The 27,500-nt window shown below is 38.5% G+C and overlaps 1 protein-coding gene across 1 annotated transcript in view; it reads right to left on the reverse strand.

The window, feature by feature from the left end:
- The window catches only part of IQCH (IQ motif containing H), a 70,971-nt gene that overhangs the window by 21,357 nt on the left and 22,114 nt on the right, over positions 1-27,500 (reverse strand). Inside the window, exons 11-16 of the mRNA XM_009887291.1 lie at positions 22,984-23,067; positions 20,464-20,639; positions 16,095-16,367; positions 13,958-14,149; positions 2,361-2,481; positions 319-605 (exon numbers count right to left, since the gene is read on the reverse strand). Coding sequence (XP_009885593.1) covers positions 319-605; positions 2,361-2,481; positions 13,958-14,149; positions 16,095-16,367; positions 20,464-20,639; positions 22,984-23,067 — 1,133 coding nt within the window. The remainder of the gene's footprint in view (positions 1-318; positions 606-2,360; positions 2,482-13,957; positions 14,150-16,094; positions 16,368-20,463; positions 20,640-22,983; positions 23,068-27,500) is intronic.

A 27,500-nucleotide genomic window follows, 5' to 3' on the forward strand; every position in this document is an offset into this window, starting at 1 on the left:
AAGTCATTAGAAGAAATGAAAATATTTTCTTATCACTCAGCTTTAAAAGCAGCCCTACAGCCTTTGCTGGTTTGTTACTCTTCAGGCTGATGAAAAAGGTTCCTCAGGTCCACCTGGCAGAGCAGGTCTAAAATTTATGCTATCATTAGAATAACCACGTGCTTATGAGAATAGCAACAACTTCCCTCCATGTGCCTTACGGCTTAGAAATAAAGTTTGTTCAAAAGGCCAAAGCTTTCTGCTGATCTCGGCTGGAATCAAGTAGACATTTCTTGATCTCAAGGGGTCAGTGTCAAGTAACACATCCGCCCCACTCACCTGCTGTTCCGTGGTTTGTGGATGGATAAAAGTCACAAAATCAACTGAGAAGTAACCAAGCACTCCTTTAGATTTACAGGTTTCTCCAATTTTTAAGCAGAGCGAATTGAGAACTGCTGGATCAACAGAACGTTGTGGAATGGTAGTGCCAGATGACCGCAAAGGACCGTCAGCATGGAGCTGGTCTCCAGATGACACTATTTTTATCTTGCCTGTTGGCTCTATCAGCATATCCACCGTGAGGTTTGTGACATTTTCTGAGAGCGGGAAGGCTTCTATCACACCACCTAGTAAGAAATGAATTAGCTGTTAAGCTAGTAATCAAATTCACATGTGATGCTCTTCAGAGGGCACAGAATGAAACCATCCAGCTCCTATTGTGCTCAGACATTGCAGGGAGGACTGCTATGGAGATACAGTAAGTAAATAAATGTAATGTGAGCAGCATAGCTAGAACCCATGAATCTCTTAGAGGAGAAAGAAGATATCTCATCTACTGTAGCACTGTACAGTTCAACCAGAGGCTTTTGAGCTGCAGATGCTTTGCAAGCAGTTCCAAACCGGGTATGTCACAGGTCTGGCAGGAGAAATACGCTCTTAGGTAGCATGAACGAAGTCGGGGCTGTCCTACAGCCCAGCTAAATGTCAGGCACAGAATAGCAGTGAAATGCAATGGAGTGGTATCTGCCACTGTGAGCTTATCTCGGAGATCCCCATCCATAGGAGGGCCTGAGATAAACAGTCTGCGCCTTTTGGTATTCATCCACAGGAGGAACTTGGTGTGTAGATGGGAAGGTTTGTACATGACAACTTCTAGCAAGGTTGTCCGTAGCAAAATCACAAAGAAAACTGGTTGGCATTCCGGATTTGTCTTTTTACTGCATATAATGCCATCAGTAATTTAGTTAGGATAAACTAATATGTAATAAAAATTGGTCCTATATATGTTAACTGGCATTATTTTTCCACAAAATACTTCCAAAGCTTTGAATCATCGTCTCTTCCACAGATAAAGAAATGTATGAAACGTATATATCCATTATATATAACGCAAAACGATGGCAGGGCACAATCACCACAAATTTACTACCCAACCACAAACACTGGATCTTTTCCATCCAAAATTCGGCATACAAATATAGGATGTTAACATGTCCATGCAGAGCCCACTCACACTCCCGCATACGATGATCTGCAGTGGTTAGACAAGGGTTATCTCTGCACTGCCTCTCATGGACAAACCCCGGCTCACTTCTGAGCTCCAGTCCAGTTGGGTACTGGCCAGCTTCTCTCCAAAGGTGCCATGAGCGGGTTTAATGCAGGAAGCCCTGCTGAGGACTCGGCACCGCGCGAGCAAAACTCTCCAGCTATCAGATTGGAACTCGTTCACATTCCTTTGGTTGGAGGGCAAGAAAGAGCACAGCAATGGTCTAACAAGGAGCCTGTGCCGATGTACTGTGAGGGACAATACGGCATTGCATTACTGATCCTCAGTGCCGACACCGCCTGCCTGGAAGGCAAAAGCTGGGGAGAAAGCTCAGCTCTTCTCCACGCCAGTTAAAGGTTATGAGCACATTTCACTTTATGCAACGTATGTGTACCCAGAGTTTACATAGAGCTCCCTTTCTGGTCCGACGGGAGGGAAAAGCGAGTCTCGCAGATGTTTGCTCACCAACACCTAACAAAGATGACATATTCTCACATTTACCTATGTGCAAACTCCCATGCTGGCATTCCCTAAAGCCCTTTGTGGAATGTGATGGCCTCCAGTACAGTAATCCAGGACTAAGGAGTTGGTGTTTATTGATTCAGAATCACGCGAGAAAGGTAATCTGGGATTCATATAGGTTAAATGCTCAGATAGGACATAGGAATGATAGAATAGTTGCCTATAATTCATTTGTAAATGAACATTTGAGGCATAATGGAGAAATAAAAGGAGACAAATATTTAAATGGGCCCAAGATTAACAAGAATATGGGATACAATATGGTATAATTACTCCTTATAACACTTAACAGCAACTTTGCAGTCTTATTTACCTTGACTAAGAAATGTTTGGAGGAATTTTTCCCATGTAGGGAATCGTTTCTCATTGACTGGCTGTACGTGCTGTGCTAAAAGGCCCGGCAGCTCCTGGGAGATCTTCACCAAAGCTGGCTCCTGCAGAAACAAATTAAATAGAACCACAAGCAATTTTACTACAGAAATGAAAACTGCTTGTGGGGTGATTAAAAACCAGGCCTCCAACAGGCAAAAAAAAAAAAAAAAAATGTGGTTACTGTTTACCCACAGTCAGGAAGCCTTTTTTAATTTTTCTACTTGCTACTCTTCCCTCCTATTGAAAACTGGCCTCTGAAAGACAATCCCCCCGCTTTCAGTATAGCATCTATTTCATTATAATTTATATCAATAATTTGATCTGGCAACTGAAAATGCTAAGCACTTGGTAACTGCTTAGGGATCAATACCAGCAGTCAATAACTTCTACAATGTTTATATTTTGAAACTGAGCATATCGAAATAGTCACATATGCCAGAAATAGCTCTACTGAGTCTATCTTTAAGCTGTTCTATTAACCCAAACACCATTTAGTTATTAAAAAAAAAAAGGAGGAATAACGAACCAAAAGCGCTTCCAAAGCAGGAGATATCCTTTTACACTCTCCAATCTGGAACATAACTTCACAAGTGTATTTGTGCCTCTATCTTTGGTACAGTTTGATTAGCCATACCGTAGGAGATAAACTAGCTTTTTCCTAGTTCCAAATTCTTTACTATATTATCACACACACAAACCAACCCCATTAAATACAGAAACTAACTGCATTGCTTTTACTGTTCAAAACTGTCCCAGAAGTACACAAGCATATAAAGTGCAAGGACCCTGACTCTATTGCTTCAGGCTCCTTTTCTTGCCGCTTCATAAGCGTTCGCCCGCTTCCCCTGGGTCTCTTTGCTTCTGTTTTACATCCTCTCTCTTCAGCCTCCCGTGCTTCAGAAGATGACCAACCGTCCTCTGATCTTGGCAATGTCCTAAGCCACAGTCATATTATCTTGAGCTCTGGAGCAACATGATAAAACCTTATGGCTAACATCTAAGAATAGGAAAAAAAAAATAAAAAATCTGTTTTTCTAGACTGGTGGGTTTGAAGAGATGGGCTTTGTCATGAAGCATATGATGTGACGTAACCAAAAATACAAATTAAAAAATCAGCTTAGTGTGATTTATCTACCAGAATGAGGAGGATGGGCCAACGATTAGAGTATCAACTTTGCGTATAGGACACCTAGATATATCTTGTTCCTCAACACAGTCTGTCTGAGACTTCGGGGAAGTGACTCTCTGTCTGTGCCTCAGCTGTCTAGCCATGAAACGGGGACAACTGCCCTCCTTACTTCACATGGAATTGAGAAAAAAAGGCCTTAAAAATATTGAGGTGCTTAGATAATGATACTGATCTGGGCCATATGGGCTCCTTTCACATATGAAGAAGAAAAGTATGTTGTTGACTTTTAACATCTCAGAAAAATTGCTAAAAAATTGATTTAGTCGGTATATCAACACATTAAGCAGCACGACCTTAACCTGATGGCTAAAACAAAGGAGCACATAAACCACGAGATCCAAATTCAGAATTTACCCAGATTCCAGCTTTACACTGCTCATTTCCTTAAAATCCGTAATGAGGAATTTAGGTTTTTGACAGCTCAGCTGACTAAAACAACAGAGCAGTGAGCAAACAGCAGTTGGCCTTATCTTGACTTGTATTTGCGTTGAAATATTGCTAAGCCAAGAACTCCCAAGATGAGGTGGTTCATTGCACAGTGAAAATAAACGCAGCTTTGGAGAGAGGATCTGAGCCACGATGGATGTCATGGAGCTGCTGACCTACAAATCGGTTTGTACCTGTCAGTGCGTTCAGCGATGCCTCTGTCACACAGTCTCCTCCCTGAGATCCAATGATTTTGGGTATTGCGTGATTCAAACAGAAATACAAAAGCAAACAAACAAAAGAAGAGGTATGCAACGGCTGCCTGAAAGCCTTTGATAAATTACTGGGAGAAAACCCAATAATCCCTGCTGGATGTGTAGAAGCATTGGAGACTGCGGTGACCAAGCTCATATAAGTAAAAATTAAACCATGGGCATGTCAACTGGGACACAATTTTCCATTGCAACAATTCCGAGGGACACGAGGGCAGTCACGCCAGCTCCATGGAACAGTGCTGGGGATAGCTGTATCTCCTTTTAGACAGAGTTGTTTTCGAGGGTCACACGTGGCTGTGAAAGAAACCTCCCTGAAGTGGGTGCGAAAGCAAGCAGAACTTCCAAACTTTGAAGCGCATCGACGGGCACACTTAGCTGGCTCACAAATGGAGACGGCCAGTAGGACACAGACTCTCCGTTCACCTCACCTCTACATATAGTAACATCATACACTACTACTCTCTGTCCATACGATGGACATTAGACAGGCAAGACTGGTGTGATACTTCCTCAACAGAGCTAGTGCTGCTTAAATGAGCTCAAATAGCACTTGAAGTGGAGTTGAACAGAGGACGAACCCAGAAGGTCCGTTAGGGCAACGCGGACGCACGGTGCCCGGCTCAGGCGCATCTCACAGTTCGTACTCGCTGGCTGGGAAGGACGTGTGCATCCAAACCAGTCACCTTACAGAAAGAAGACAGGGGCTTTTAAAGAAATAAGTAATGCAAGAAAATCTGAAAAATGTTCCCGTGAGATTCAAACCCAACATAACACAGTGCTTTTAACAAGTAAGGCGTAGATACGGTGTTCACAGAAGGGAGTCGGGCAACTGCTTTTTAAGGATCAGCACCTGGAATTCTAGTTGAAGGTTTTTTGCAACTGTAAGCTCTAAAAAGGCAATAATCCTGATTAGAGGGAGTTTTAGTAGGCGAATTCAAGCTCGGATCCAACATTCACTCACGAAGTCAAACCTTTTAAAAGGATCAGCGCTCGGTAGGCTAATTTCATTTAAATTGGACGGTATCTCCAGCAGAGCTTACCAACGTTTTATCTCTTGATGTGGCCCAAAACAATTCCGAATCATAGGCTCAATGGAAACAGGAGCATTTGTTCCAATCTTTCAGCTGATGTTTCTTAGCACCAGGAAAAAAGGAGCAGCCCAAGTACTGTTTACATCGTGTAGAAATCTTTAAAATCTAGCCACATCTGTTTTGTACCTTTTTATAACAATAAATAAGCATAAAAAAAATTATACCCTTTACCCCTAAATATAAAATAATTTCTCATCCTTCTGCAAGCTGAGTTTTGAAGGGCTTTCTCAGAATGGCACTTGCAACAAAAAATTAGGACCGAATGTGGCCTATGTTGAAGGCACTGGTAGGAAATCTGCTCGAGACAGGTCAGTCAGCAAAGAAAAGCCTGTTGAAAAGATAAGTAAATAAATAGAAAGAAGAAATAGACTTAGAAATAGGAAGAAAGACCTGAGGACAGAAAGAGGTTGCACAGCAGAATGCATGAGAAAGACCTAGGGCTTTTTAGCTAAAAATCAGATTGAAAGGGAATTATTTAGACCTTGCAAGCAAATAGAGTGGAGAAAGTAACTCCAAATAAGTAAAGCTGACTGGGCCAGAGAGAATAAAATCAGCTGACAGATCCTCAGCGATACAAAGTGCCACATCTCTGCTGAAGTCAATGAAGCTATAGCAATTTATGCCACTTCAATGGCGCCATGACAAGTCATACCATTTATGCAGTATATCCTTTATATTGGGATCAGTGGAGCTATGATAACTTATTCCAGCTGCCTTGATGTGAAGCGGTCCAGCCTGGCTTATTCTTATGTTCTCAGCGACACCAGCAAACGTGGCAACATTGGAAGAGTCTAGCGACTGCTGACTGTCCAAATAACTTTCAATATTTCCTATGTTGCAAATTAAACCGATTTGAGATTTTTTCTAATTCAGACAGGTACACGCCAGCCAGAACCACAAGCTCCCACGCTGAAGAAAACAGTTTGAAAGGTTTATAAAAATGGAAATGTTTTTGGAAGTGATACACTGAATACCCTTATCTACTTAAAAGTTTGCAGCCTGATTTAAAGCCCAGGCATTTAATTGTTAACTGCAAATTTTAAAATTAAAAAGTGCCAATTTTGCCTTCCATGAGCTGGAAAAGTATGTTCTGATAGAAGGTAACATCATGTAAAACAGCCATCATTACCAAGTAACACAAATGTTTTTCGTATGTAAAATTGCTTTGTAAAATATTTGCTCCATCTGCTGAAAGTAGCAAAGACAATTTTCCCTGATAGCTAATGGCCCATTTCAGCTGTATGGCAAGCGATTCACCGTGGCTGCGACTTGCATTAAGTAGAATGGCGAAAACAGCACACAGAATTCTCCACTTATGTAGTATTATCTACTCACTGCTTCCTGAGAGCCCGTCCCTCATTATCACGGCCTTCGCTTTGGATCAGCACACAGGACTAGGGTTGCTTTGACTCAAGAGGCTTTTTGTCAAACTGAGGCACATATGCTATGCTTCAATACAAAAGCACAAAACAGCCACTTTCCTTGACTACAAGAACAAGAAGGTTAGTTCTCTTTCAACTTTCCAGCACTTAAACTGCTGTTCCTTTTTTCACACCACATGGGGCCATGGTTTTCTCTTCTGGCTCATGCTGTCACTCTGCACGCTGAGGATTTCAATATATAAAGATCAAGCACTTCTTTTAATTCTAAATTCAACTACATACACACACACACACAAAAAAAAAAAGAAAAAAACCCCCACTGGCCTAGTTCAAAAAACCCCTCCCAATGGGTTGTTTCATTGTCTGCTTTGCTATTTACCATACCTCCATTGAAAAGCACATGTTTACATTGTGCCCTGAACTACTTCAACATCTGCTAACAGACCAATAAAAAATAAATAAACCAGGATTGTTTAGAAAGAGAGATCCTTTCTATTTCCTCCCAACACTCCTAAACTGGCAACGGCAATATGCTGCGAGATCCCTTTTCGTAGATGTCATCTCGGAAAACAATATATGCGGGGGAATTAAATACAAAATCACTACAGCCTGTGCTACCAAAAATCAGACAGAAAGAGGATCTTGAAAGCTCTATGATCTTGTCAAATTATTCTGCATGTTTATGCACAGCATGTTAATTTGAGATTAGGACAATTTTATTAAATAGTTTGCTTTTTTAATAAATAAAAAAAAAGCAACCTCCACATGCATTGCTATTTTATGCATAAAACCATGTCTTTTGCTAGGTTGCAGCCTTCGTTTTTTAAGGTTCCCCATACCTACACCTTCAGAGCAAAGAAAACGTAACACAATTGTCATAATCTCCAAAAATCTCTCTTTAAAAAAATTAATAAATGCTATGTGTATTTCAAATGCAGCATTTGTAAGTTCAGGACATTTGGATGTTAATCCTCATATAAAATGAGCTGAGTAATATTCGAATGCCTCTTTTCTTCATTTTAATGAGATCTCTGTAAATGCACAATCAATTCAAATCCCCTCAAATTAATCATATTTTCCTAATGAATTTGTTTTTCTCTATTTCAATCTCTGTACCTTTTGTTCACTTTTGTTTGCTTGCCCTCCTTTCTGGCTTGTATCTCTAAAGGAAGGATTCTAATGATTCCAAAAATGTGATTTCAAAGAGAAAAAAAGACATCGTATAGATAATCCACAGTCACTTCCCAGGAATTTGATCTAAATTGCTGAGCTGCGATGTTAAAGGAATTGTCAAGACAAAACCCGTGTTATGTTTCACAAACAACACACAGCTAAACTTCTTTTATTCTTAGAGTTGCCTATGTGTTACTTTTAGGATTTTAGCAAAATAAACATTTTTAAAATAATCCGAGCAGGCATTTTATTGGATGCGATAACATTAACGGATTTCCGATTTCTTTAGCGCTCTTGCTTTATCTTCTCCTTCCACGCTGTTATTGCCACAAACTGGCACTTAAATTCAATTGATTCAAAATATTCTGGATCCATATGGCCTCAAACCCTGGAGCTGAAGTTCTGATATTGCCTCACTGCTGTTTTCTAGCATTTGCCTCTACTCCAGTCCCCAGATGGTGGAAGTAACATTTAAACCTCCTTTCCTCTGCCTTGTACAATAGACCTTGGCACCATTTCAACTGTTTACTCCGGTAATTAACAGCACTGATACCACAACAATTACAACTCCTACAATCTTAACACAATAATGCTATGAATTAGTGAGAGCTAATGGCTGGAAGGTATAGTGGTTCCAGACTGCGAGATCTGTGCATTTTTAGAATAAAATAAAAGGTACAAACAGCACGCTTGCGGTAGACAATGATTACCTAGTAATTAGTTTACACAAAGCTTCCTATTTAATGGCAAAACGCTGTAATTAACGCGTGACAGAAAATCAAAGGGTACTTTGTAAGCATATGAAAAATTAACACTGCAGGCCTATAGCTTTATGTACTGATTAGAAGCATATTAAATCAATAGGACATGCAAACCAACAGCTTGCATATCTGATTATTGCAAGTCCTAGGAATGGATATCATGGCTTTAATTTAACCGAGGGATACAATTATCATGCTTTATTTGACTTCGAGTTTAAGAATCACCTGAAACACCACTACGGCAGCTACACAGATGTATTAATAAGCTGAATAAGAGCACTGCAGACTGTTTGCAGATACAGTGAATATTTAAACAAGTCAGGATATATTGTTGAAAAAGCAATGCCCATACTAGGAAACGACCCGCAACTCTATTGCTTTATCAGTAATCAAGTTCTTCCTTAACTCTTTGGGTTCTTTTTCTATTAGACATCTTATCGGTTAGAAGAAATTTTAAAAGCCTGTCAAAATGCTGTAAATGCATCTTCTGTCAGAGTTTCCGGCCCTCTTCAGGCTGAAAGAATTACCACACCTGCAATTGCATGCGCGCAATAAGAGCAGCGGCAAAGATTACTTGCTTAAGAATCCACTCGGTAGACTTCAGGTGTTAGACTGAGACCAATTCAACTGCTTGCAATTTATTCTGGTTTCAGCAATATTTGCAGTATTGCCCTAGAACGAAGCTGGTGGCGTTACAAAAGGCGATTGGAGTGGTGGAAATGAGAATGGGCAGCAGAAAGGAAAAAAACCAACGTTTGGAAGCTATGCTGTGTTCAAAGGCGGTCAGAAATGACGCTATGCTGACAACGCCATGTTTCTAAAATTACGCCTCTGACAGTACTATGGTTGGTTTTATTTTGATCTGCTTATAAACATATGCTCTTTACTCTGAATTCTTGCCATCAAGCAAAGAAACAAGATGTGGTATGTAAGCTTCATGTTTCTTATAATGAATGCAATTCATTATAACCAGTCAAAAACCTCACCACTATTCCTGGTTTTCAGATAATCACAAAATTTATCTAATTACTTATTACAGGACTTCTGACAGTTGACCACAAAGATTTAAAGGAACAGCGGCATTTTGCAGCATTGTATCTTGGCCTCTGAAATTGTAATTTTCCAATAGCAATCAGTGCAAAATCCAGCAACTAGTATCTGAACACTGCTTTATGCAACTCGGACTGAAAGCTGGACTTTCTGCATTTGTCACCTTTTAAAAAGATTTTGATTTCCTCTTACACATTTTAGTGAATTAACCAAGACATAGCCTATAAGGAAAAGAAACTGTGACAAAATACTGTGACACAACTGGAGGCAGTAAGATTCAAACCCTCTAATATTTAAAACAGTAGGCTGCCCAAGCGCATTAAATAGCTTTTTTCTTCTACAGCAGATATTTAATGGAGAGTTTTGAAATGGTTGTATAGCTATGGCCAATTATAATGGCTTATTGAGAGATATTTGTTGTTTGTTTTTTTTGTCTTGTTCTATTCTTTTATTTTCAACTCTTTTCTTTATCTCCACACTTACCCCTTTTTTTGTCTTCAGTCTGATCTTTGTTATCTTTAGGATTGCTGCTAGGTAAACTCACATCATGTTGCTGGTCCTGGGGTTAATTAAGAGTCACAGTGTAGTAACAGATAATTCTAAAATTAACTTGACTAGTAATTTAATCTACGGATTTAGATACTATTTAGAGTTCTATAGTTATACAAGATGAAGCTATCTCTGCACATACCTGTATTATTTTATGTAGGACTGTTAAAAGAAGAAAAACGGCAACTCTAACAGGAAGGTGATATTATCTTTCCTCTAGAAGGGAAGAGGACTGGCAAGTGTTCTGAGAGTTTGAGGTGGCAATTTGAATCCCAAGAGTCAGAGTCAGAGACCCGGAGGCACCGCAGACTTTGACAGCGTGGTGTCGGTTCAAAAACAAACAAAAGGCACCAAATATACTTTGTAGACCACTTTTCCACCAATCTCCAGCTTGAATTCTGAGCGAGCACCTGAGCATCTTTCTTGAAGGTCATGAAAGTGTGGCTGTAAAAGCTCTCCTTAGCCCCGAAACTTGTTTCTGGCAGTGGTCACAAGTGGATGCCCAGGAAATCATGAAACCAGAGCAGGCATATCCATTCCCCAGATACTCTCCCAGCCTCCAACAGTCCGCAGCTCAGAATCCCTCTAAGCCAGAGACTGCGTCACCAATAATAGTTAATAGTTTACTCTTCCATGAATTTACACAGTGTCCCAGCAAGGGTCCATATAAGCATAGGTGAGATTTTCCAAAAACTGAACAGCTGACTTTCAACAGGAGTGAGATATCCAGCTTCTTAGCATACTTTGGAATATCATATATTAATAAGCCTTATGGATATCTTTCTCTAGATATTCCAAACAGGCCCTCACACAATTATCTACTACTCCAGTAGTAGCAGAACCACATTTTTTGCTATGCACAGACTAACTGAAGCGTGAATGGGTACAGAAAATAGATTGGAAAATCAGGACAGAATGGCGTAAGAGCATTTCACACAGCACACACGACTCGTATGTTAAATGGCTAAAAATCTGTGAATTTATTTGCTCCCTCCAAGCGTCATTCTCCTTGCAAGAGACAATTAAACTCCTAAGGTGTCTCAGTACTTACTGGTGTTTTTGCAGGTAAGTGGACCAGATCCCGATACTCTTTTTTACACTGGAGAATGTCTCCAGAAATGCCACAATCGCCAAATGTGCACTCAGGGAGGCAGCAGTTCTCTTGATATTGAATATCATTAGAATCTGGGCCTCGGGATGAAATTCTTTATGTGCTGACAGACTTCAGCAGCGCACAGAAGGATGAAGGCCTTACAGAGACATTCGGCATAGTTTGTGAATTCTACCCTTTATGCAGTTGCAAAATAATTGTTCAGATAACTCAGATGCTGCATTAAGTTAACAAGGTAAAATACATCGATAATCCTTTCCCGCATTTTTGTTTGCCCAATGTTGTGTTTGAAATGAGGAATGTAAAATCAGTCTCATTTTTAGATGGAATAGATTTTTACACAGTTCAAACTCACAAACTACATTATTTTTAATCTGTTGCCTACTACATACCAATGAGGAAAATCTGGGTATCGTGTCTTAAACTGCTATGCAAATGATGCTATTTGTAAGTATTAACATAATTTAGTGCTTACAGTCATATTCTCATTTCTAATAATTCTACCAGAATGGAGAGTCTTTTCACTGTACTCTTAGCCTGCAGGATAGTCTTTCATCAAGAAGCTGAATTTTTTAATAACCTGCCAGCATACGTTTTGTATGTGGCAGCCTGTGCCGATGACACAATGTCTTCATTATCAAAAGAAACAGGTCTACACACTGTAATAGGACATTAAAGCATGCCTGTGCTCATAAACTAACGCTTTGATGTTTAAATGTGTATCATTACAATGGTATTCCTTAACAAAGGATGATTTTAATCCTCTGCTCTCAATAGTAATACTCAGCGGAGACTGCAATTCATTATATATAAAAAAGGTCTCCCGTTCTACAAAAGAGAGCTAAACTCAGAAGGCAGAAAAATTTGAACACACATATTCAAACAAGATGTTCGAAATGGCAGCAAGTTTCACACTTTGCCAAAGCCCACTTCAATACTGGTCTGGATTTATGGAAGCTTTCCTGTTGACTTTAGGAAATGAGCTCAAATACATTATTCTCTATATATTTTCCAACTTCCAACAAGTGTTTATGTTTAAGGGTTTCTAACGGCTTCATTCCTGGTTGCATCAAAGCTCAACGTAAACACAGTATAAAAGGGAAGCCAAAGAAAGCCAGTTACCACTACGTCCTTTACACAGAGTCACTTAGCCATGAAAGAATTAAAAAGGCACAGAAATAGAGACACTAATACTAACACTAGGTAACACCACTTACATAGGGAACTTACACCAGCAAAGAACTAGACTTGGTGAGTCATGTCTTCTGCCCCACCGACTCAGATGGTGGGAGCAGGACCCGGACATATTGTCAGGTTTATGTCCTCGAGAGCTCAGTGGCAAGATAATGCTTCCTCTGGGGTGGCTCACCAGTGCCCTACTTCGTACTGCTTGACTTGCGCAGAGTGAGGGATCTTTAGCAGATCAGAGAAATTAGCTCTTCAGCCTTATACAATAAGCTCTATTTTGTAATGTGGAATTATTTTGTAGTTGTCAAATGCAACAGAACTGTAATCAGCACAATTTGAAATTTTAATATACAATATAATTCAATCAAACAAAAATTTCAAAACAGTTTTGATTGAATTAAAAAAAAAATCAAAAGCGCTATAATGAGTAGTTTATGTAAATTAAACAATTCTTTCTGGGTACATTCCTTCTGGCTTTAAAACCATTACATTAGGAATGAATTTGGCACCATATACAGAAATATCAAATGCTTATTGAAATTACCACATTTAAATACCAATGAATATTTAAACTACAAATAGTTCTCTGACTGCCAGAACTAATGAAGTCTAGTTTCATATGGATTTTGCTGGGGTTAAAACGTATCATCTTACAGCCTGTCTCAATCATGTGGATTCTTAGGAATCTACTACTGCATGAGTTCATGCTATACTGTTTCCCTCTGTTAAGTATTTATAGGAGCTCTCTCCTTACCTAAACACCCACTGTAATACAGGAGTCTAATAATTTCCGAGACCTCGAGTGTTCTGTCTTTTACAGCTGAAAATTGCTAACGTGTTTAAAAGTTATTAGTGACAAAAAATGTACAGAAAAAATAATCCTTAGAAAACCAGATTAAAAAGTAATCGGTTTGTATGTGATTTCAAATTGATTAGTACTGTTCAACTACATTAGTCCAACACTTTTGTTTCAGTAATTCCAAGTTTCTCTGTAGACGTAAGGGTCTGCTGCCTATGTACTTCCATTTATACATGTTCTCACTTTGGATAAAAAACACTGTGTAAAATTTGCACATTATTGAGCATGAATGAAGTGTTACGACATCCAACTTACTCCACAGTTGGATGAAAGGCATTCATTCATATTTTGGAATATTTAAATGTTTTACCTGAATTCCTGTTACCTATTACTTTGTACAAGCTAGTCTGGTCTCTGTAATATCAACTCTTAACAATGTCTTAAAATGAAAGCTCAGGGAAAAGATTTACTGTGAGGAAGAACCCCAGTGAAGTATGAAGAGGCCATGACAACAAACACGACACCCTGCTCCTTCACTACTTACACGTGCCCACCGCTGACTCCATCTTTCAGCGCTGTGTCTCTGACATTCCTTTTGAACCCACTGGTAGCATTTCAAATGCGAAATAATATCACAATAGGCAGTGCCGTTTCCTCCAGATTCATCATTCACTTTAAACAACCAACGCCGCACCTCCATGTTGTCAATGATCAGCTGGCTGAGGACACCAATCATCTGCGGAGCAACGACATCAAGACATCTTGCATTATGACAACATCAAATTGTTCCTCAATTCAGACTTCCAGTTCTCAGATATTTGGACTTGACATTTATTATCTAAATATGGTTTCTTTTTCTTAGAGATGTTTGTGTTGTTACAGCTATCTCGGATACGTAGCGAAAGCAACCTTGAATGCTTTTTGATGAAGAATCTACGGTCTTCAGCCTGTACTTGAGTCCAGTTCTGCAGACTACCAAACAGCAACTGAGCACCTTTGGCAGTTGGTGAAGCTGTATTCTGCAGAGACAAATTTGCCTGTCCCGGCTTTTTCTGTCTGATCATGATCTGAAGTTTTGGATAATCGGTACTGCTTAATAAACGTTTGTGACAGAGAACAACATGGGATGGACTACGCTATTTGCAAAATCTGAGAAACAGTTGTGCCAGATTCTAACACCAGCCAAAACATCTGTGAAATTTTCCTACTGGAGAGTACATTATATGGTTATAAATGTATGAAGGAGTTACCAGGCAAGTTTTAAAAAATGCTAATTATTTATTTGTGTATGTACACAGATTTAAATAGCTTTAAAATGCCTTTTGCCCAGCTGGTGTAGGATGCAATTAGCTTCTTACAAACTGCAAATGCCTTTGAACTTAGTAAAAGTAGTATGAGATCTTGTTGAATTGGCTAGAGCCTTCTACATTTTTACAGAGTAATTTTTGGGACTTTTTATTGTTTTTAACGTTGACCTCAAATACAATTACATGTGTGTTCCAGATACTATTATTTGTGGCTTTTGAGAATCGCATAAATGTGTTTTTCTTGATGACTCCCCTACAGTAATGAAAAGGATCAATAATATTGTAAGGACTGTACCAGTCATAAAGAATTATGTTCTGTCTTTAAGTGAAAATTGAATTGTGCTTTACCATAGCGTCACCTTGCTTTGATTATTTAACTTAAAATGTCAATATTTCATACAAGCAAACAGCAGAAGTAGAACTTCCACAACACTGTAGTATGAATCAAAAATATTAGATTCACATAAATTATTTAACAATAAATCAAACATTTGTTTTTCAGATGACTGATCATATATTTTTTTCATCTGCTATAGAAGATGCAGTATATTTGTGCATGGTTTTCAGTGTTAAAGGTAATTCATAAAAAGTAAAGCAACGTGAAAACCCCCTCTAAGAAGTAGGAATACATACAAACCATGGCACTGATTGATTTCCTGTATGAGATGTAGAACTACCATGAAAATATTTTTTTTAAAAAAAAATCAGTATAGATTGTACTTAGACATATCATTGCAAATTGCAAAATAATCAGCTTCTAGAATGAAATACTGATACTGAATGCAAAATAAACATATGTAAACTGAACACAGTACAGAAAATTCTTCTGCCTTGTAATTTTAGTAATATTTTGTTCTTTTCTTACTGGTCATGCTAACAAGGACAGGTGAAATTAGCAATGATAAGCCAGGTACAAGGTAAAACTCTGGTTGCACATATGCTCAATTTGAACCTCAATTTGAACAGGCTGACTTCCTAAGTGGAAGAAATTTTTCCTTCATCAAATACTTAGTTTCCGAGAAATCCCTGTTTTATTTTCAGTCACTGGTAAAACTCCTATTAATCTCATTGAGGCCATGACTTCATCCATGGAGCAGCAATACAAACTGTTTGAAATAACCGGACCAAACACCCTTAGATACTCTCAAGAAAGAATATGAAGAATACCAGAACAATTGTATTACTTCCTGAGCAGGATACCAATTGCCTTTAATTGGTCAGACAGAGCCAAAAAGAACACAGCCTCATGCATGACTTAATCAAACCCAGCTAGGGTTGAATCAATACAGTCATTGCAATCGTACAAAGTTTGCATCCTATCAAGTGAAAACAGGTATCTGCATGTTGACACATCCCAGACCACATCCTGCTTACCTGCTCATAGGTGTAGATGTCAGATTCTCCAGGAGGGGTTGGCACACGAGCACTGGTAAAAATTCGTTTACTTCCAGACTTGCTACTATAGAGATGAGCCACTTCTGGCACTGAGCCTAATATAGGCACATTTAGCATGTCAGCCACTGCTAAATCATCTTTGTGGGGAACCCCTCCAATAATGTAGGCATCTCTGTTCTGGATAAGATTTTTTATTCTTTTGATTGTCTTGGGACTGTACTTCAGCTGAGTGGCTAGGCACATGCGATGCTTCTGTGTAAAGATAACATTATTCTTGTTAAAAGGTGTTCTTTTCTATTGCATGAACCTAATTTATAATGTTGCACACAATAAATACATTATTAATAGCAGGCTGGGTTATGACCTATCCTGTAGCTTAGCAGTTTAAATTGATAAAAGCTGTTGGGGTGAGGCTCCATAATCGTGCACATCTTTAGTGTGTTGGAAATGGGCTCACTGGGAATAGAACTAATTACTACACATCTGTATTTATTTGATCCGTGCGGAATTATCCTTCTGTCAGTCGGCAGAGAGGCTGGTGGCCTTTGGATAATAGTGATTCATCTCAGCAACACTTCTGGCATGGTTTAACTCTAAAGCTCCTAAAAATCAATACAAAAATGAAGAAAAACTCCTATAGCAGGGAATGTATTTCACCATACAGTTCAGCAGTATTTTTAAGTGATTCTCTGAGAATAAAACACTTTGATTTACAAAAGCTTTCACTGATCACATTAAATTACTGGGGATATACATTTCCATTACACAGTAGTTCTGATAGCTACTGCAAACACAACTGCAGAGTACTCAAGGAGAGGGTAATATTTTTGTTGTTTGAAATACAGGGGTTTCAACTTTTTGGAAGGAATTTTTCATTTCTCCTAAAAAAGATCTATTGCTGAACAAACCATTCATGACAGGTGCTATAACCTTTAAATTTAAACTAAGCCTACTAGTCATGGCAGGTGAAACCACAAAAATATTTTCTACAACATATCCTATGCGTTGCCTGCAGATTACCTTTGGAAAGATAATTGGGTTTAGACAGAGGTGCACTGAGGTTGAGACAGATAGGGACAGACATCATGCAGAAATGGTACAAGAGACATCCACTGCAATAGATTGCCGTAAACAAATCATAATCATAAAAAGAAGAAAATCATCACATTAAGATTTCATCTAATTTAGGCCCTAGTCAGCAAAGTATTCCTTTCCAGGATAGCATAAATACTGGATTTGCTAGAGATTTCCAGGGCTGAACAACCCAGAATATTTTCCTTCAAAGTCCTGGATGCTCCTTCACAGGGACTGAAGTGTAAATCCTGTTTTCCCACACTTGTATGGGAATGATGGTGGATAAGGAGGTGGGGGAGATCCTGGAAGTGGACAAAAGGAATCCCCTTTTGTCAATTGTCAGTGCTTTCTCACACCAAACACACAGCTCCTAAAAGCACCCAAGTCTCTCCGTAAAGAGTCAGACATACTGGAAGGACAGTGAGGATGTAAGGCAGAGTAATGAGATACTCTTCAAAGTTCTAGTAGGAAAAAGGGAGTCGCAGAAGTATAAGGGCAAAGAGAACAAGCAGCAAGTCTGGAGTCTTTTTCCTTCTGTCAATTTTAAAACAGAGATTCTTAAAGTTCTGATTCATTTATTTCCTTTCTCTTGAGCTCCGGTATAAAAGCAGGGAGACGGCCCGTTCTGCTGGTCTCGTGGCAGAGTTCTGCCATGTAGAGAACAGGATCAATTTCCAGCCCCGGTCACTTGCTCCCTGGGGCCACGAGTGGTGATGTAGGGACGAGATTTGCTTTGTGTCTCTCAATAATGGATTTTACAGTTAATTAAGGAGTGCAGGAAACAGGCTGTAAAATCTAGTTCATTCCTGCTTTGAGAGTGGTATAGCTGCCATGATATATAGTAGTGCGAGTGAAAGCAGGTAAAAGCAGAACTGAGGAATCCTCAGAATTCCAGCACGACTGCACAGAATAGTGGTTAGAAGGTTAACCAAAAGGTTAGTTCTTGGTTCTCAAGCCTGTTGATTTATTTTTTTAAACTTCTCAAGATCAGAGAAGCCAACCTTGGCATCAGCCTCACAATGATGCACAAAGCTCCCCTGATGCTGTTTTGATACGCTGCTCGCAGGGAAACAGGGTAGTGTAACCCTTTCTTAGAAGTGTTTCACGTCACACCTGGATGCACCAAGTCACAAGAGGTCATTCAATAGCTGGCCAATGCTTAAGGACAATGGTATATGGACACCCCTTTCTCCCAGTCTCCCTCTGCTTCCTCCCTGCAGACGCCAAGGAACACAGGGCTATCTGCATCTAGGTGTCTGTTCCACAGATTTTCTTTCCATCCAGTTCCATCAAAATAGCTAGGAAACTGGGCAAGGCTGGTTTGTGCTTCCAGAATTGCTCAAAGGGCCCTGCTAAGGTGGCCTTCAAGCCACACTTTCATATATTAGGAATAAATTTAAATACATCAGGTACAACAAAAGCTTTGTATTAAATAACCCAAGAGAGAGATGCTTTTAGGAACCTATAAAGCTCTAACCCTTACAGAGCCAGAGAGACAGCTAAATCCACAGTCACTGAAGCCAATGGAGGACCAGGATCAGTTATGAGTACAGATTCTTCTCCACACAAGAGAGAGTTCTTGGACACATTAGTTAACAGATAGGAAAGAACATACGTTTAATGAAAACAAGGTAGTTTGAGGATTTTGCATATAAACAGGTGCACCACACTGAAGGGTACATACCTCAACCTGGTATCGCGTAAAACCTGTGATTGCCCATTCTTTCTGCTGGCACTTGGCACTAATACACTTCTCAGCATTCCACAACTGGGCGAGCAGCACGATCCACAGCCAGTAAAGAACTGTGTAGCCCTTGTAACTAAGGTTACCTCCCTACATCAGAGCATGTAACTCATCCCAGTGAATCATACCTGCACAATAAATTTTCACAAAGCTGTTTGCTCTTCATCTAGACAAGAAACTTTGCTTGGAATATTTCAATAGAAATCAGAAGAGCGAAGGCTATACGCAAGAGATGCATGCCTGAAAACAACCTGCTTTACATTATTTGGCAGTTAGTACTGGAAAAATAACCCAGTATGCAGAGAAAAAACAGCTACAATTGTCAAAGTGCAATTTAAAAAGAAAAAAATATATCATTGGTATTTCTCAAGGATTTACCATCCCAATAATTTTACTTTACAAGGTGAAGGCCCAGCACAGGCAGCTGTGATTCTTGTAGGTTTCCAGTATTCAGATAAAAGGACAATACTACAGAAAAGCCAGCTCCTAAAACCACAAATATCATCCTGATGCCTTTCTCCAAACAAAACACATACAGAATTTATTTTAACTATGGCAGAACTATCAGACAGCTGTGACTCAGGGGTCCCTCCCTACACAGCAAAAGAGCTAAGCACCTTTCTCACATAGGCATTTTCAAACTATTTCAACAGAAAAGGATTCATAAATATACGCAAGTGTTTTGCTGAACAGTACGCTACTATAGAACTAAATTTGAAAACCACCCCATCTACACATTATAAAAAGCTCCTTTACCTTCTGAAGCCATCGGTTTCAATCAATATATGGTATAACAAATACTTGTTCAACAAAATAACTAGAAGATGGTTATTAACATATATCAAAAATGGGAGCAGGGCTTCAAGCATAGACCCTGGAGGTATAAATGTACCACAAAGTTTCATAAAAATCAAATCTCAGCTAAGACAGTGTGGACTTCGTATTTACAATATAAAATTATTCTCCACTGTAAAGAGTCTTCACCGCACTGCGATATTTTCAGAAACACTGTACATAGTGTACATTCATTAAGGTCTCTTTTTAGACCATGTTTCAGCACATGGATTTGAAACTGACTTGGCAGGTTTGGAACTAATCTTTCTGTGTTACCTACCCTAAGTTGTTTTACGTTCTGTTCTTTAAGAAGTTCTACATTGGTTTTAATTGCAAGAAATACTACAAACACATGAATGATTGAATATTGGGCTACCCAGAGATAAAGCCTGAGTAATAAGAATGGTTTATTGCTACGATTTGCTTAGAGATATAAATCTATCAAGTTCCCAGTCCCAAGCATATAGTAAGAAGGGACAGTGGTCTACAAATAGCCAATATAGGACTATCTCAACTAAGTCTATAAAGCTAAACCGGGATATTTATTTCCAATGCTCTAACTAGTAGTCTAATCAGTAAAGCCCTTAAACTTGCAATAATATTTCACTGATGTGTACCAGAGCGTTACAAGTTATAAAATTTCCAATTTAATTTTACTGCATCCCTCAAGCTGTAGTAATTAGAAGACAAACTCACAGGGAAGCTGTTTATAGCTTGAGGGGTGAGAATTTTGAACCTGTCCTGCAGGTCACCCATGTCCTCAGGGTTCCCAGATCTAACAGCTGCCTGCAGACCCAGGAGTTTATTGTAATACTGCAGTAACTCCTCACTCAGATGAAGGGGGCAGATGTAGATGACGTCCACGTTGGCATCTAAAACAAAGGGGCACAATGTTCGTTATTGGGAGAAAGGTAGACTCCATTCAGAACAGCAATCTGATAATTCCTGAGCATTTGCTAACAAACAACTTCCCTAAAAGAGAACTGGAAATAAAAATGAGATCTTTAATTCCCAAATCTTAGTGGTTTAACTGCTTTTTCTGTGCTTCAGCATTTCTCTGAAGACAGGTCAGCAACCCAAAGAAATAGCTAGTTTTCAGAATTCAATCTGCAGAACATATTGGGGGCAGAATTTTGAAAGTGTTGCAGGGGGATTTATATGCGCGACTCACATTAACATCAATGGGAATTGCGCGCTGCTTTAAAAAAATATCCCATTAACTTCAGTAAATTATAAAACTGAGCTATTAAGTTTAGAAAGCTGATGAAATTGCAATTTCATATGCTGCCTGGATTTTGCACGGCCTGTTCCTATTCTCGTCCTGTCCACATAAAAGCTCATGGTAGGATACCATTAATAACTATTGCTGAGCATGTGAGTGTGCAGATTAGCTAGTTAAATACCACAGTGTGAAAATCTGTTTTTCTGCAAGTAAAACAACTTGGGCTGAAAGACAGTGTATACACAAACACTTAGAGGTGAGAAAGTGGAAGTCTTTAATACATGCCGTTTTGGAAAATTCTAACTACTCCGCTCCTCTAAAATATTAATGTTAATAGAGGAGCTAATGAATTAACGGGCCTTGCAACATCAATAGAATACACTGCCAAAAAGCACTCCTAGATTTTTGCTGAAATCAGTAGGAAGTCTTTCATTGTCTTTACTGGGCACAGGAACAAGAGCCTGTAAAGTGTCAGGGACAACTGCTAGTACATATGAATGAATCAGAAGCAAAGCAAGTGTTGGACTAAGGAAACCCCGAGCCTAACGTTATAACGGAATAAGATATCCCACTCATTCACTTTGTTTCGCCGTACTGCTACAGGCAAACAACCCACATTACAAATGTAAGGTCAGAATCTCAACTGAAGCATTTTAGTAGTACAGCATTCAACAACCAGCCCCGACAGAGCCTTTACATAATACAGTTCATTACCATACAGGTTTTTAAAATAATTAAGAGAACAGTTCATTAGAACTGTTAGTTAATACTCTGTTGCTTTTATGCATTTACTCAGACTTGCAAAATGTGCCTGAAAATTTACCAGCTAGGGTACAAAAAGACTCACTAATGTCAGCTGTAATGCTGAAAGGACTGCACTGTCAAAAATCGACAAGCTCAAGTGAATTTGTTGAATAAAATGCTGCAAGACATTTTACTACTCCTACTGCTGCCCTAGAAAGAGATATACAAGTCTGCTTTGGACACAGTGAGGCTCCAGAGACAGGTTAGCTAATAGCAGGTCATAACAAGCAAGGAAATCCTCTGGTATTCTAAAGAAAAAGCCAATATGGTAAATACCAAAGCCCTTTGCCAGGCACAGGTAAAGCTTCTGAACTAATTAATAATTTAGTTAACATTTAACTAGTTTGTGTCTTACTCATGTTCTACTTTACATTTAATGGTAGAACCAATTTCGATGTTCACAGGTTTTAAAGTGATAAAGAATGCCTGTATAATGTGTTGACTTTGTCCCTTCAGGTTTCTAACTATCTTTTTAAAGACAAAAAAAAAAAAATCTATGTTAAAAAAATGAAAAAATAAAACCGTACTGTGGAAAAACAAGATTAGTACCAAGATAATATATATAAGGCAATTACATTATTATTTTAGGCAACTGTAAATTTCTGGATCTAATATATTTTTGTCACAAACTTACTAAATGGCATTTATAAAATAATAATGATACTGAAATATACATGAATCATGTAAAGTATGTCATTCCAGGGAGCCAATGAAGCTGGTCATTGACAAATAATATTCTTCACAGCTTTGCTTAAGAGGACTGTCATTCTAGGAAAAACTTTCTAATGTATGCTTTTTCCCTTGTTTACCAATTTAAAAAAAAAAAGGTTTAAATAAGGGCTTGCTCTTTTCTAGCACATCTTTCTCTCCGTATGAGCCTGAATGAATACTAGCAGAATTAGCTACCTAATTTTGTAGAACACTAAACACTTTTGATCGTTTGTGGTGCTCAGCATGCCACAGGATGAGGCTGCTTTACCTTATCACAGAGTAAGAAAGAATCAGCATGTTCTTCCTATGAATAATGTGGACAGAGGCAAATGCCATAGCAGATAAATTACTTCTCAGCTTATATTTTCTCTACAGTTAACATTAATACAAAAAGAAAGTCCTCATCGGTCATTCTCTATTACTCACAACTATGGGAAAATAACAATCAAAAAATAGGCAGCCAAGAGCGCATAACATACCCAGTATGTCACACAGCCTTCCCATCTGCATGTTCTGCTGGAGAGCAAGATCAGGAGTATGCTCGCGGATGCATTGGGAATATCCTGGAAAACAAGTAAAGCCTCTTGCAAACTGTATTCAGAAACTCCCTGGCATGTATTTGAAACAAATCAGACTTTTGAATTAAAAAAAAGCTGCAATAAAAGTATTTCAAATCCCAAGCATGGTACAGCATTCGCTGCATCGTCTTTGTGAATTTGCTTTTATTTGGGAACTGATGTAACCTCATGTTTTTATGTCATGAGATTTTAAATATCGTCCTAAATGTTACAGATGTATAGAGCTTTATAATTTAAACATGTAGACTGAGTATTTTGTTTGAGTCTTCTATGTTGCTGCGTTTTGGTTTTTTTTAAACACTGAAAAAAATGACACCATCATTAAACAAAAATCCTGGTACATTTTGTCCTTCACACAGATAAAAGGCAACAAAATCACTTCATTAAGGAGATGAGATGTCCCAGTGATACCTGATCACTTTGTTGCAGAGGATGAATGAGTGGCAGCCTGTCTGAGCTTGGATTATCTATTTGGAGGTCAGACTTCCAACTGATTGCATACTCGCATTCAAAAAGACTGCAGTAAATGACACGACCGCTGTAACTATAATCTCTAATCCTCTAATTTTTAAATTCAGTTAATTCTAAATCAATCAGTGTGTTTATACAAACGCACACAACCACACAGTGTGAGTTGCTAGTTGCAGTAGCTGTGATTAAATCAATAAGGAAGTGCAGCCTAATATTCAGTGTTTGGCATAAAATCCCGACTGAGCCAGTAAAGAGATCCTTACAACATTTCCATATATCTGCACATGACCGATTATCTGAAAACTTCTGAAAAACTTAGTTTGACTAAAATCCGCTCAGTATTTCAATGCTTTCCTTTTGGAAGATAGTAATAGCTCATCTTCCAGGCAAATTAGAAGGACAATTATTGTAAGCAATCAGCATTCTAAGGTACTGTGGCAATATCACTTTGCACACAGGAGAGTAGAACGCAATAAAACACAGAGAAATGGAAATCACCAGTTTCATTTTTAGTAATTTCTTGTAAAACTTACATTTTGTAGTTAGCACAATGGTACCAGGCACCTGCAGAACTACACGAATGTAACAGATAGTGATTTGTTTGCCACTCTAATATTAAGCTACCGTAATTTGAAAAGCTTGCTCTGATTACTTCAACTTCAGTCTCAAGTCTTCATTTTGTTCTCTCAGGTGGGGACCAATTTCAAGCCACGAACAGTGCTGCCTCACAATATCAAAACCTTTAAATTTCAAACACAAAGTAGCTGATTTCCCCGCACTAAACTGTCCTCTTGAAAACATATTTGTTTTCCAGAACTAAATCTGGGCTGAAAAATAATGTGCAAATATCACTTGGAAAATCGGTAATTATTCAAAAGGAATAAAAGTTAAAGTAGCAATCAAACGGAAGTTAGAACTTGCACGCCGCTATGGTTCTGCAGATACACTAGAGCATTATACCAACTACCACGTGTGCTTTGCTTAGATATGTTAATAAAACATATTCATTCACAATATATTAGCTGCCATTGACATGACCCCATTAGATTTAATGAGAGGAATATTCACTCCTTGTGTCTCATTCACCTTCCAATGGACATTATGAACCACGTTAATCCCCACACCTGATACATTCTGAACACTCTGTACTTAGACGGCCGGTCATCTGACAATGCTTATTAAAGGCAGAGGCTTAATATCCCTCGCCTTGCAGTTTAAACAAAATTCAACCCAAATGAATTACATATACTGTGATCACAGTCTACGTGTTCCAGTACAACTATAACCGGTGACATCATTTCTGTTTGGTTATGCACAGCTGGTTTACGTATCATTAACATTTTGCACTACACCATTTGGTCTCAAATGCACGAAACCTTTCAGAGAAATTCGCATTTTCTAGAAGCAAAAGCTCCTATTTTGATTCAAAGAACCACTACTTTAGTTGATCTATACCTGCAATCTGGGTAAGTTGCACTCCACATGGTGTCTGAAAATAGTGATGTTGACAAAAGCTGGCGGTGGCAGAGCACTTGAGGATGGGGCCGTTCATTCACACAAGGCACCAGCCCATCATGGCACCCCACTGGTGGAGCTGGTCTGCAGGAGGGTGGACCTTGCACAGCGAGAACTAAGAATTTTGATTTCTCAGTCCAGCTGCACTGAAAGGATACTGAGGTCCTTCCTCCTTCACGTGAGTTTTACGGTAGCATATGTGCAATGACTTCAGTGGAATTCTCCCAATTCACACAGAGGGAAGTATAAGGAGAGTTATAGAAGTACTAAAATAAGGGGTGTATGAATTAGTGGTAAAGAGCCTGCTTTCACCTTCCTTTTCAACCTCAGCCATGACCTAATGCCCTTTAACTGCCATTTTCGTAATAAATTTTGCTCATCTCTAAGTGTCTTCTCTCAACAAAGAATCCACAACACTTTTCAAACCTGCCTTTGATAAAAGCGGTCGCAGCTCAGAGCGGGAGGTGGTTGACAGTTTAAGTAACCACAGGGCAATGTCTGAAGGGGAAGAAGCCATCTAAGATTCAGCCACCTTGTGCTTCCCAGCGCTTGGGACAGGTTTAATAAATAATACCTAACTTTTCTGACCATACTTGGCACACCTACTGTTCAGCTGAAATGGCTTTTAAAAAGGATTCATGTAGCACAAGAGGAAGCTTTGATAAATATACAGTAGGTTATATAAGGTGGCAAATTTTATTTATTGTAAAAGTAACTATTTGGGTAGAAAGATTGATCAATCATTTAAAAATAGTTGAATGAAAAGAGAAACAGTATTTGAATCCCAAATACTGCACATTAGAGTGTGGGACTAAATGATTAGATTATTAAATCTGATTCAAATTAATTTTTCCTTACGCTAGCTGACAAAAATGCTAAACAATCTTCAAACAATGGAATCTACTTTCTTTTTTTAGCTATACCAGAAATCCAAAGTTTTTGTTTTGGTAAAATAAATGGAAACATTTGTTCCTCACAGCAGTATAGTTTAGGACCTTCACTATCCCTTTTCCTGGATTATTTCCAGAAACTTGACAAGAGTCTGAAACTGATGTGAAAATGAAGACTGCTGAGAAATTCACAGTTATGACTCTATCTCAATTTGTCGGGATTCCACGTGCGTGGGAAGAAAAATCAGACTCCGATTTGCCCTAAATGCTGAAGTCAAGGAAACGTGAGTAGAGAATTTCAGGCTCTATTTTTGATTTACAAAACTGAACAGAGAAACCACTAACAGCATGTCATCAAACCTCTGTGTCTTCCTGTTTATCTGCTCTGTCTCAGTTCTTGTAATTTAGACATATTTTGATGATTATCCAGACTCAGGCCTTAAAAAAAACCAAACACCTGCTGTAATCAGCTGTCATTTTGCATATTTAACCCTGTTAAACTGAAACAAATGTTACTTGTGTGAATTGTCCAGCTTCCTAGAAGTCTACTCAGACTGCTTAATTGTAACAGTCCATAAGGCTAAAAAGAAGGCAAAATATTTCAGGGTATTTAGCAGGTCTTTTTCAAACCAAATATTACAAGACAGGGCAGATCAAAAGCATAACTGGAAAAGGCCTGAGACCAAACTACACAATGTTACCAGCGGGAAGTGTTCCAATAATGGACCCAGAATTTTACAAATGTCTTTTAAAAGGTCAAACGTGTAGAGGCAGAATAATTTAACATTTAAAATTATTTCTAGTCTTGTATTTTAAAGGTTTTTAGCTTACATACTTTATGTTTCCCTCTTTTCAAATTTTAAATGTAAGCTGTTCTTAAAATTATATAAAAACCAAATTTGGTCAATGTCTTAGTCATTTTGTGGTGCTGTTTCTCAAAACCAGTTCAATCTTAACATTTCAAAAGAAAACAAATGCCATGCATTTACATTACATTTTAATAAGCTAAATGCTTATCATGATTTAATTCATGTGAAAACCCTGTGGAACTCTACTAGAACTCTTGATATAGTCAATGAATTTAATAAAACCAAGCATGAATAACTTTTTCAAACAGCACTTTCAAATCCCTCTTTTGGAGGACACAATATACTTTTTCCCATGCCCTACTTAAATCGGTTTCCTAATTTTCTAAGGAAACATCTGCATTCAAATTGCCTTTACTACTTACTTTCTTCCTCATTAAGGGAAAATTTCCACTTGAATTCTGCAGCCTCCTACACATACATATACAAATTCCTGTATTTACAGCAAAAGGTTGTATAAAGCACGTTACAGAATTGGGGCCTGGGCTCCAGGTGAAGTGCTAAATGAAGTGGAATTTCCCGAGAGTTTTAGAATTTACTTAAGAGCTTGAAATAATTTAAAAACTTTTATAAATTCCACTGCATGCTACAAATTCATCAGAGGAACAGGGACATAATGATTAATTTTTTTTAAGTTAGCCTGTTTTGACTACACTGAGATTTTTTTCAAAAAAAA

This window comes from Charadrius vociferus, unplaced genomic scaffold (genome assembly GCF_000708025.1).
Source record: "Charadrius vociferus isolate BGI_N301 unplaced genomic scaffold, ASM70802v2 scaffold190, whole genome shotgun sequence".
In the NCBI taxonomy this organism is placed as follows: domain Eukaryota; kingdom Metazoa; phylum Chordata; class Aves; order Charadriiformes; family Charadriidae; genus Charadrius; species Charadrius vociferus.